This window comes from Battus philenor, unplaced genomic scaffold (assembly GCF_028537555.1).
Source record: "Battus philenor isolate CCGP_79_NKW_IND1 unplaced genomic scaffold, ilBatPhil1.0.hap1 SCAF_15, whole genome shotgun sequence".
Taxonomy (NCBI): Eukaryota; Metazoa; Arthropoda; class Insecta; order Lepidoptera; family Papilionidae; genus Battus; species Battus philenor.
Window position 1 is genome coordinate 9,493,119 of NW_027181677.1, and position 13,327 is coordinate 9,506,445.

Consider the following 13,327-nt stretch of genomic DNA (forward strand, 5'->3'; position numbering starts at 1 on the left):
CAGAAACCGCAGCTTGATCATGATTAGCTACAAACCCTCCACAACTATCTGTTTGCCTATGTGGACACTAATGATTAGGCTTGAAATAAAAAGTGACTATTCAACTTCACACGACAAATTCTTATCGAAGATCAAACCTATTAATTGCTACCGCAATTTAGACGAAACGACTACTTCATGTCGGTGTTGTTTTCCAAAGTAGTCTGGGCGGGTTTAGCGTCGTCGATTTCTGACGTCATTCAATAGTGTGTTCCGGTTTAAAGGACGGCGTAGTCAAAGAATTTATAGAAGTTTTTTGCAGTGGCGTTTGTATTTAAAAAAATTCCGTCTATCTTACTGTGGGCACGGCATATTGTTGCAGTCAAGTGAATGCAGTTTAATAATTTATAACAAAATAAATCCTTGTCAATTCATTAATAGCATACATTCGAGCGGTCGCAACTGCTGTTTTGTTGTTAAAAAAACATAACATTGCCGTACGATATCATGACAGTTACAGTATACTTTTGGTCATTGACAAATATTGTTAATCCGTTAGTATTAACCGCTTTGTCAGATTTTGGACACTGAAGGCACTTCGACTAATCATCTTTACAGTAACTAAACTCATAAGCCTGGGTTCGGGTCGTTACATTACATATCTCACCAAGAGATCGTGCAAGCTTAAAAGATTTTTAAAGTGGCTCTCCATTGAGAGACTGCGTGCAAAGGTCTTCGTAAGTGTATCTCAACTTGACATGACATATAAAACGTTTATAGATTTACGATTCATATGTGTACAACCACCATTTTGCTTAACAGACGTGGATATTGAAGGGCTTCAAAGTTTATTCAGTAGCTGGTAAATTATGACTATAGACCGGATTATCTGATGCATAAATTATTGAAATTATTTTTTGTTATCAATTTATGGAGACGGCTTCTTTGAATGGCTGAAAGATTAAAAAACAAAAGGAATTATTTTAAGAGTCTACGTATGTAACAAGCAAGAGTGGATAATGTAATTATACAGTTAACCGTCTCATTCCTTAAAGCGTTTTCAAAATTACTTTTCGCAATAATCCAACGCTTATGCTATTTTTCCTTATAAACAAAGTCTATCCAATGGTCGTCTGAAAGCAAACGCGATACGATCGCCTACTTGTACTTTTTTTTTCCTGTCTTTTAAACTATTTTATATTCTTTTGATGTGCAACAAAGAGTAAATAAATAAATAAAAAATCTTAATTCACAATAAGTAGAGTCTTAACTTATTCGGATGATAAATGGCTTACATCTAAGAAGAACAGGAGAAGGAAAATCAACGCAAGTATGAAATGAAATTACATATTTAACATATTCTCAAAGTGTGATGCTATCTTCTATGAAGTCGTTTACACCGTAATAACACAGCAAATCTACGACCTTTGACTTTTTTTAAACCTTTTATCGTTAGCTTTCTAAATATCATCTGGGATCCTATTGCAAAAGAGATTTTTTTTCATTGCCAATGATATATAAATATTCTATTTTTTAATTATGAGATCATATTTGAATTGTAATTCTTGTAAAAAGATTACTTAAATGCGTGCGAATCAATTGCACCCGGCACGTATGCTCGGTGTAACAACATCGCTAACAGTGAATTCGAATCAATGTTTGAAGTGAAAGGACAATCTTTAATTACCTTGACATTTTTTATTTTGGCAACTTGTGCCCACCCGATCTAGTTATGTCTTATACGTTGCGCATATTTAAATAAGAATTCAATTGCCGTGAATATAATTTGTATAAAATATTCTCTTTCCGTGACGAAGACAAAGGATCGCCCAGCCGGATAGCGACCGCATTGTCGCACAATCTTATGTTTGCTTGCTGAATGCCGCTAACATCTTCTTTATGTTGATTAAAATAGAATTGATTAATATTATTAATGTAACGAAGACAAAAATACATTGTGATAAAACTTTAATAAAGGCTCAACTGAAAGCAATCGAATATTTTATTTTATAAATAATATCAATATTCACTCCAGTACAGTATGTTCTACACGATCATTACTTATAGGTGTAAAACCTTTAAAGCGGTGAATGTGTAACTCATTTGCTATCATAAATTTTAAGGCACACCCTATCCAAAAATCAATGGTTTCAGAAACAATAGACGCAAGGACACTAGAGTAGGATAAAACGTTTTCAAATTTAAGATTACTTGTAAATAAAATTAGTAATGGTATGTGTTCTTGCAGACTTTTTATATGCCTGGTGCATTCCAATAAATATGATAATGCTTAATTCTTAGGCGAGCAGTGCTAGCTCAGCGGTAAACGACTAAGTCATGCGATCGTAGGTCGCTTCGACTCCCGGGATATAATCTTATATATAAATTTTGTGCATTAATTATGTAAGGTTGCTACTGTTCAAACAAGTTTTCAGAGTATGGGCGGCAGCGACCTCTGCGTACACTCATACCACACTGCGATCGCAAACCCGCCAGTGAAACATGGCGAATATGGTATTTCCCCCTAGATCTTTGTGGGACTCCTGCGCCTTGCAGCGGGCGACTATGAGTTGAAACGATAAACTTTAGTCGAGCCGCAAACAAAGCAATCAATGTCCTTAGAAAAAAAAGTAGTTTGAAATATTAATAAACATATCTAAAGTATAATTATTATCTACGTCCTATTTCGAGAGAAATTTTCTTGGCTTTTTACTTTCAAAATTGACCTAACGGATATATAACTGGGCCGCAAAAACCTGCATCTCGGGCCGCGAGTTTGACACCCCTGCCGTAGCCTATCGACATTACATCAGAGCAATAATCATACCGGATACTCTTGATACACGTCCAACAAATATTAGAAGGTTGCGCGGAGCCACTCTTTTTATCGACTCAATCGCAAGCGCGGCGACTGGTCGTCCCCACCATTGTTTGAAATCGCACATACAATTTAGTAGTTTTGTAACGACAAAACATGTAGGAATATTTTTTAGTTGTCACATTTGATTTAAGTACTATTTAACGTAACTATTGTTATTGCAGACATTATTTTATAATAAAAAATATAGGTTTTTTTTGAACATTAATGTTACGAGTGTAACTTTTCTTTAAAATTTAATATTAAAACTTTTACTCTGAAATATTATTTTTATTGGAATGTGACAGTCTAATAAGTTTTAGGAGTACGACTGCAGGGACAGATAAAAAACTAATATTCAGTTTAATATATAGTTATTCGATTTTAAAAAAAGCTTTTTCATTATATATTATCATTACGTTATTATTTTTTTTAAACAGGCTGGACCAATAATTGGCAGCAAAATGAGCTATACATTCACCCCTTTAAAGCTTCTACACATAAAACCAATCACACTTTATACTTATAAATTCCTCGAGCCCAAATTATAAATAAAAATAATTAATTTTTTATTTAAAAACGCTGTTTTTAAAATAAAAATGAAGAAAGAAAAGATTTTTTTTATTTTACACCAAGTCATACTTATACATTTGAAGGACTTTTTATAATGTTTATAATTATAGTAAATAAATCGTTTCAGTGATATAACCACTGCAGATTTTTGATTAGCAATTTCAGCTTTATTTTTTGAAATTCTAACAAGGTATGTCCGTATTTTAAAACAAACATTAAAGATTTACGTTTAGAGCATTGCCAATTACACAAGTTAGATAATAAATTGCCAATTACATAACGTAATAAGTTAATTTTTATAATAAAAATAATATTATTAGATATACAATTGTCCTAAGAATCTTTGTTCACAAGGGGATTTTTTTTTTACTTCCGTATCGTAGAAACAAAGCCATTATCAAATGAAGTCATTGCAACCGGAATCGTGCATGCCTTACGTAAATCTCCAGATATAACCTTTTAATCATTGTTATAATGCAACATTCATTTGACAATGAATTAATTATTAGATTACTCTTGGGGTTAGGCTATATGTAACCTTTATATTACATAGTTTACAAATATTATGCATATCATTAAATAATCATCACTTACTGCCACAAATGTTACAAGTCTATTGTTATCAATCCAAGGCCATGAGAGCTATTCGGGTAGCTTTTAATTTCATCTGCATTTCAGCCCATAGACGCCCACTGCAAGGCATAGGTCTCCCCTTAACATATATATGTAGTATATACAATAATCGCGACGCTTCGTAAGCGGATTGGCGATAGCAGTATGATATCATGGTACGCAGTTGACGCTGCTACTCACTTTCTGCAAGCTTCTTTGTGAGAAGTGACAATCCCATATAATTAACGAACAGTGTAAATTTTAAAAGATTTTATCACGGGAATGGAACCCTAACGCTAGTGTTCTTCTAACGCCGGGCTACAACTGCTCAGTTCGTAATTTGGTTGTGTTAAAATATTTAGATTTCTAAAGCTACCATACAACACATTTTATTGTAAATTAAAAATTTTCTTCTACACTGTCATTATAATTTTTCTTTCGGACTTATTATTTCAAAAAATATCATCATAAATTTGTATAGGATGATTGATTATAGGTGTAAAAGATTCAAAGAAATGAATAACCCTGTATGAGCGTATGGAAAAAAGACATATTTTTATTGGCTATAGTTCTATATTACCAAACATACGTATCTGTCTTTATACTTTAAATACATTATCAAGAAATTACTGGGCTATTAACCATATCAAGTTTTAAAATAATGATCGTTGATGCGTATGCGCAGGATAATTTATTTAGTAATACTTTGTAGAGCTGCAATATCAAAAGCGAGTCTCAGAGGGTGAATGCTCCTTGTCGCGTCAATTACTGGCACAAAAATAATATAGTTAAGACAATCCGACTGCCACGCCGTGTTTTTACAGAAAACTTACACAAAAGGCATTTTTTCAAAGTTATTTTATATTAGAATCGACTTTATCAAGCTAGTAAATCTCATTAACAACTAATAGGGTTTCATAACAAAGTTTTAGATAATGTTCAGAAAGCTTTCTTTGCTAGATATAAAAGAAAATGAAATATCGTTTCTGTAATAAAAGTTACTACACTAAATGACTTCATTCAAGAAGCTCACTGTGGGAATATGCTCGCCTGCAAACTGTGTCAATGTTTAATATTAAATTTTACATTATTTAAAAGAAAAAGTATAATCACACAATCGACGTCAGTAACATATAATTCAACGTATGTCGAATATAGAAAGCCTTGAGCTTTGTTATCTTAAGAGAGGTTTCAGGCAAAGCGCTCTCTGCTCCCTGCTCCATCGAATTCGCACACCTAGAATGCAACTTGGTCCGTAGTAAACCAGTAAAAAAAATGTTTTTTTGAATTTGAATATGGTAAATCGAAAGTTATGAACGCGGATCTAAAGATCATTGTCATTCGGGGCAGTGCGTCGACAGGTATAAAGAAATCTCTATGACAAGTTTACCTATTAAATTTAAATCCGTGATCGAATGCGGTTGGTAACGGCTGAATATAAATCGCTGCAGCTCGACAGAGTGAAAGTGAGATATCATCGGCTTCCTACGCGAGAACGGACTTTAATGATTTTCCCTTTTGTATCGGTGCTATTAATCGTGTAATGAAATAGAAAACCAAACAAACTAATAGTTAATCTTTCGGGTAGGCTTTGCTTAAACCTTTGAAAATATATTAATATATCAATTATTTTAATACGTATTTATACATAGATAACTAACAGGTTCAGAATGTTGATTATATATTTTACAATTGTCTTCAGTAATAAATCGTCTATTTGTCACGTAAAATCAACCTGATACTAAACCTTAACATATTTATCCTCTAACCCCATCTTTAATACAATAATATGTATTATTGATCAATCATTCAGTCATCGTTCGCGACATCTGTTCATCAGTCTTTTGTTCGCGGATAAATTGGAAATTCCTTCAGGAATTTTATTATAGAAGCGTATACCTTGTACCAAGAAAAATAAATCAACTTTATTTAAACTTATTAAATATATTTCATTAGTAGTTCAAGCATATATTGTCTTATCTAATATTTAGAAACATCTAACAAAAAACTAACTTAACTAGGTTTATTGTTGATTACATTTTTTTTTGCAAAAACAATTTTTTTTAACCTAGCGCACTCCCCCATTAAAATTGCAACTAGCCATGTAATTTTTAATTAACTGGTTGTTAAAGGTATTTGTACGTAATATTGTTAATTATTTTAACAATCCATTATAACTACAATAAGGTAGAAAGTATTTCATTTAATTCATGACATTTCGTAACCGTACATTTCATGTACATTTAAAATATGAATATAGCAGAAACATGTTTTAAGAATATTGTCTAAAGATGATTGTTTGGTAATCACAAAATTAATTTCATAAATTTATTTGTTTATTTTCTTATTATAGTTTGACTAACACTTTAAATGATATTCTATACTGTATTTAGAATTGCACTCATTCGTGATTTCAAAAATTAGAAGAATTATGATTTTTAAAATTTTAATAGAAAGTAACAGATAAAAGCCGACTAAAGACGTTGAATGCTGACCGCTTCCAACCAGTCCTATTGGAAATCTCTGTGCCTATATGCAGTAATGTACGTCTTATGTTTGAAATGATGTTTTTTAAGTATAGCGGCTATGTATGTAGGCTACATATGTATGTGTATTTAATATATTACCGAATAAATACAATCACCGAGAGACTTTATTAAACACCTGTAACTCGCGCAAATATTTTTCGGTATAATACGTACCGTTAACTGTCTGACTGTCGAAATAAGATAACTCAATGCATTCTGATACGCGTACTGACCTTACATAGTGTTCAAAGCCGTTAAGAAATTAACTAAAACTCTTTATATTTAATCATAGTTTATTGAAATATCTATTCATTTTCCGTGACTATACAAGGTTTAAACATTCTACATTTTTCTAGTAGATTTTTTACAGTTATACGTTGAAAAAAAAAAACAGTAAAATTAATGAGAAATTTAAAATTTATCTCAAGAAAAACCATGTGATACGAAGACAAAGCTGTTGTTTTAAGCAATTGACGTGTACGAGCTGCGCAAACACAAACGTAAGTTGGAGAAGGAATTTGGATCCGGTATCCTTGAGTCAGAAGGCAGAATCTTATCGATTAATCAGCATTAAAATTATTTAAATCTAACTTTTTGCTAATAAAAACTGCTCTTTTTAATTTTACATCAAAGCATGTCAGTCCATGATTTAATTTTTATAACGTTTTAATATATTTTTTTATAGCCCATCTATAAATAAAACTTTATACAACATTCTAACTATTTTTGAAATGAATAATACTTGAACTTTTGAATTTGTGGCCCCGTCAAGTTAGATAATCTTTATTTACACCAATATATTTTAAATATATTTGAACTTTAATAAATATTAAAATAATTTATAGCTTCAAGTCTTGGATTTTTTAATATGTATAATGCTAATACTGCCTTAAAGCGAGTATATTGATAATGTTAATGACCTATTTCTAAATACTATACTTACTCTGACTATTAATATATTGCTTGATGTACATAGTTTAGGCAGCAGAGACATGACTTTATTATTTCATGGATTCGCCGTGCGGGTATCGGTGTTCATCGCGTTGTAGGGAAAGGGACTGGGTACGGTGCACGGACCTCGGACCCAGCAGCAAGTTAAGGGCGCCTCCCTTAACTTTCTACTTGGGCTCCTTCCTCCTTTACCGACCAGACTCTTCTCCCTTCCTAACCAATTCAATGGTCCTGTTAATACTACTTCAAAAGCCAGTTCCAGAAATCATTTAATTCTCGTTCTTAACAGGTCTAAATCCTTTAACAGGTTATAAAGATTTTGCTGTCATACCTGTCGCTTCTTCAACGAATATAAATTCACTAAATTTTATTTCATAATTATTATACTGAATAAGTCAATATTTCGTAATACTAACCTTAGTTGTGTGGTCATTGGACATTTCTGTTTCTTATGAAACCGTAATTTCTATTAATATTACAGTTTCAATGTATTTAAAAATAGTAAAGTTTCGTCTAAAAGACGTCACCGTTAAATACACAGCACGCACTGCTTCCAGAATAGAATAATGTTTTTGTTATAAAATATAATTAAAAAAAACTCGAACTACTGACCGATGATTTTAGGTAATAATTTAATAATTAATAATTTGGTAACAAGTTTTGTGGTAATGCATCTGGACATACTGACATAATATTTACAACTGATTAAAATATGGTAATGGTTATTAAAACAATTCGTCGTCATTTTAGCTCTTAGGCGCCCACTGCAAGGCATAGGCCTCCTCCAAAAGATATCTATGGACGATAAACCACGCTTGGCAGGCGAGTTGGCGATTGAAGTGTGGTATTATCGTTCGCAGAGGACGCTGCTGCCACAGCAGTGGCTGTCCTAAAAAATTAATGCACACAGTGTAAATTATATTTGATTGTATTCCGGGAATCGAACCCGCAACCTACGATGGCAAGTCTCAGTTCTTTAACACTACCACTGCTCAATACAATTGTTTTTGTTTTATATATTTAAAACCATATAGATCCATAAAATAAAGATTCAGAGGCCAATAAAAGTTCATTTTTATTATTAATATCAGGACAACTTCTTGACCACCTATTTTTTATGATTATATCAAATACTCAAAACCTCGGCCAAGTAAATTAAGTATGGAAATATTATTATGATGTTTTATCATAATACAAGAAAGTTTAGCAATATTTTATTAAATAGATAAATCTTCTTCATAAGCTGTACCGACGACATAGTTAAATATATGAAATAATAAAAAAAGAAAATATAAAGAAATAAAACAAAAATTTAATAACCTTATCTGGATTGTTGTACTATTGTTAGTGTACAGACGAACAACTGTTGTAATTAAGTTTTATAGTTTCTATCTGTTAATATCATTATATACGTGTGTATTACAAAAAACAAGTGTGTTTATAAAATAAGACGAGATTCCATTACAGCAATTAAATTTATAAATCTATGTATCAAACTCTTGCGATTTGAGTTAAAATACAACATTAAGACATAGTATTATTTTTTAATATTTGGTGGTGGACTGATATTTTGGTGTTGAAACAGATTCACTAATTACGAACATTGTTATCACGTATATTTTCTGTTTAATTCCTTATTAGGATCTCTCGATAAATAAAGTACTCGTAAATTGCAAGTTCGCTTTAAGAAAATACCATAATCTTTATTTAGGTCAGCCATCTTATATTCCCTCTTAACAAAATCAAAACTTCGAACACATTATTATATTGTTTCTAAAGATGTTAATGGTGTTAGCCCTAAGGCTTTTACAGTATCATCGGTACTAAGCGGAAGGGTCTGTAAACTAGATCGAACACATTATAATTTTCTAGGAGAGGCACCTTTCCTGTTTAAACAAATTGCAAATAAATTTTTGTTCTTTAGCTAGATTGTAAAAAAAAACGTATCAAAGCTCCGTGTATTTATTCGAATATTTTCAGTTCCGTTCTCATACAAATTCACAAGAATCATTCTATTTCTCGTGAAGAAATTTGAAATGTTTAATATAGATTTATTTACGCTTTTTTATATATTTAACATCGATAATTAACTCTTTATTAATATAACAACCCGACATAATTTGGAATTTTTAATATTAATTATTATCTTATTTATTCATACAACCACATTTACTTTCCGAAAGAATTATAACATTTTAAACGTAATACAACGTTAGAAACAAAATAGTGGCCAACAAAAACTGTTCCCAACACCCGCAAAATCATATAATAACATGGCATCGCATATCAATATTTGAACACCGGCGACAGTAATTATCATATATTCGTGACGTTAACAAACCGACCCCGCTTCCGGGATCGTTACTTGAATGAACATTACAGAGCGTCGCGCCTCTAACATTCGTGATAGATGTTTTGTGTCAAAAATGTTTTAACCTGACTTACACTGCTGCCCAAGTGGCATTTGCAGATTCCACGGGCATGAGAGAGCAGGGCGCTTAGAACACTTTGCTTAAAACCTCTTTTAAGGTAGCGAAGCACGAAGGCTCCTTGGAGAGCCTCGGCTCAGTCGGCTACATACTACAATTTCACCGGATTGGATGTGTTACACGCTCACCTGTGCGTCGTCGATCGTAAACATAGTAAGCGTGCTAGTGTGCATGCGGCCGCATCGCATGTGTTCACGCGCCGTGATACGCGGGTATACTAGCGGCCACACGAAAACGTCTCGAACAGCGTACGCACACAACGCACGCCGTTACGGTGAAGGGGAGCAGGGCACAAGATCCGGGTTGCGCGCCCACTGCAACGTGCGGCCCCCAAACAAACCACCGCCGACCTGTGTGTGTTTGACCGTGGCGGCGTTTCCTCTCATCCGATCTTAGATCCGGAAAATTAGAAAACCACAGCGATCCTAACCTTAATTTCCAATTACATTTAAATTTTACCACCAATTTGTATAATGAATGTCTACGAATTCCAAAAAAAAAAACTATATAGACTAAACTGTCAACACAGTAATTGTATTGATGAGGAAATTATTAAAATTCCATAACAAGATTCATAATGAATTTCTGACTTTCAGATTTTAATATTTGTAATAATTAAATTTAAATGTAAATGTGGATATCAGACTTTATTATCTATATCATAGTTTATTATTTATTCATATCATAATCATTTCAGCAAAAAACCAGATAGAGAGGTCTAAAGTATTGAAACCCATACACATGTATGGGTGATTATAAAATTTGTCTGATCAAAATGCATTTGTTTTATACCTCATTTGTTTTATTTGTGCTGGAGAGCAAGATTTTGTTATAATATATGCGATTTATTTTTCAATTATATACAAAACTAATATGTGTGTATAAAACATTAGCAATAACAACAATATATTCATTATCAAGTATAAGTTTATAAATTATTACACTAATTTTTTAATAACATTTCAATGCATAATGTAAATATTATTTCTTATGGTAAGCAAAGGTTAATTATACTTGTATATCCAAAAAGTATATATAAGTAGTATGTTTTACAAAATAGGAGTTTTAAAAATAATAAAAATATTACCATCATTTAACCAAAAACATATTCTATATATATAAAATTGAATAAAAAGTTTAAAGATTTTTATAATTTTAAGAGTCGATTAGAGAAACTTTGATTAAACACAGAAAATAAGTTATAAATTATTGACATATATTTTATTCCTTTAGGAAATACTCAGAGGCTGTATATTCATATCTCTTTATGTACAGTATTATAATTAAGTTGAAAAATATTGTGCATATAAGACAATTAACTAGTAAAATCTTTCGTTTACTTAATAAATAGAAGAACACTGAGACTTCAAAATAAATTATTTAGCTATTTTAATTTTCTTATTAAAAAAAATTATACCAATTTCATTGTGCATTAAACATTTGTCATAACTAAAAGAAGGTTTCCCCTAAGTAAAGATTTTTTAATTTAGTGTCACTATTCATTTAATATTTTAAAATAAGGACATTTGGAACCTTATTTATTATTTTATAGAGGAATGTTATTAGACCAAAAATATACAATATAATTTTTTTCAACATTTATTAAGAATCCTCGGAGATAAATGCTGCTAGTATTACAATTCCTATGATATCGCATGAATTTCACAGTAAAGCAATGTAATTTTTGACTTAACATAAAACTTTTTAGTTATTGTAAAATTAACAACAATAAATTAAAACGCGTATTTTGCAAATCAGAATTTGCCACTTACTTGAATTCGTGCCACCAGCTCCTGTGGATTAAAATTTCCATCCACGGGATTTAAATTGAATAAAACATTAAAAAACACGTATTCGGTTTTCTCTTTCGTGAGAGCCAATTTAGTCTCAGACAAGGTAACATAGTAAAAAGTTTCAACTAAATTAAGATATTTGCTATAAAATTCGGTTAAACACGAACGCGGCACTGATATCAATAGATCCGTTTCGTTTGACATTATTGGATGTTTGACGCGACGATAATGAACGCACTGTTATGACAAAGAAATTGCATAATTCCTACCAAAATATTTAACTTGTATACTTTTCCCATCCAACACAACACATATTTTGTTTTTGACGTACTTTATACTTGAACGATGATATCAGTCAACAGACGTCTAATCCGAACGGACTTTCGTTCATCATTCACTCTTTGTTTATCGAATGTACTTGACATAGAGTATCGAAGCAGTGTTGCTATTTACATAAGAACACAATACAAAAGAATTAATTCGGTAGTATTATTCTATTATCTAACTTATATATCAAATATTGAAGATATTTATATATAATTATGACTTTGACGTAAAGAATTTAATTGGTTGTAAAATTTTTAAATGTTTAAAGATCAATCTGAGCGCAATGTATATTTGTACACAGATATTTTATTCATTGCACTAAGCATACTAGTAAAATGTTTAGATAAGTGTTTTTAAATAATAATAAAACAAATAATCTTTAAATCACATTTAATCATAATCATTCTTATATATACATTATTGATATAAATAAATTAAAATTTCAGGATTATACATGTTATTGCATCGGTTTTTTACAACTTAATTATTTAGTTGGAATTTAATTGCACTACTCATTAAAGAATTAACAAACTTTTATAAAAATAGTTCTACACGGATAATAAAGATAATGATTTCCCGATACTTCTACGTTAAAATTGCATATTAGAATAGAGCTTTTCAAGTGCTTAAAACAAAAAGTTCTCTTCGAATAAATTAACTGATACAAACATTTATAATTTATATTGCATTACAGGGTCATTAGACCAACTGTTTTTCCTCTTTATTAACTTTTTTATAAACGCTACACTCAAGCTTAAACTTAAAAACTGATTAGATAAAAATGTTTTTATAAAAAAATAACATGATTTGGTTAAAAATGCGCTCCTTCTCCATCAAGTTAATTTTACTTACTTGTGTGTTGTACATTCATGCTACCAAGATTGTTGCTACATTGTTATTAAACTTATTTATTAATTAACCTACACGTGACATTAATATTAAAATAAACACAACAGTTATACATAAAGCTAGGCTTACCATACGTCCCGGTTTGACTGGGATAGTCCCGATTTGAGATCTCTGTCCCGGCGTCCCGGCCGGTCTGCATTAGCGTCCCGGTCAAACTTGAACAGCACCGACACCCCAAACAAACGTTCCCCCGTGCCACCAAAATTCTAATGAAGCTAATTACTCCGAGAAATGGGTCCAGCTATTCACCCATTTTCACAATCAGGTGCCAAATTTAAAAATTGTGGAGTTTGCTATGTGTCTACCCGG

At 31.4% G+C, this 13,327-nt stretch overlaps 1 protein-coding gene across 2 annotated transcripts in view; it reads right to left on the reverse strand.

The window, feature by feature from the left end:
- LOC137918732 (probable ribonuclease ZC3H12B) overlaps positions 1-12,161 on the reverse strand; it is a 34,308-nt gene extending 22,147 nt beyond the window's left edge. The window contains exon 1 of one of the 2 annotated variants that reach the window (XM_068761617.1): positions 12,052-12,161. In XM_068761617.1, the coding sequence (XP_068617718.1) occupies positions 12,052-12,081 (30 nt within the window). In that variant the 5' untranslated portion in view covers positions 12,082-12,161. Of the gene's footprint in view, positions 1-11,761 lie in introns of both variants that reach the window. The other variant, XM_068761616.1, reaches the window with a different exon arrangement.
- Positions 12,162-13,327: the final 1,166 nt, after the last annotated feature.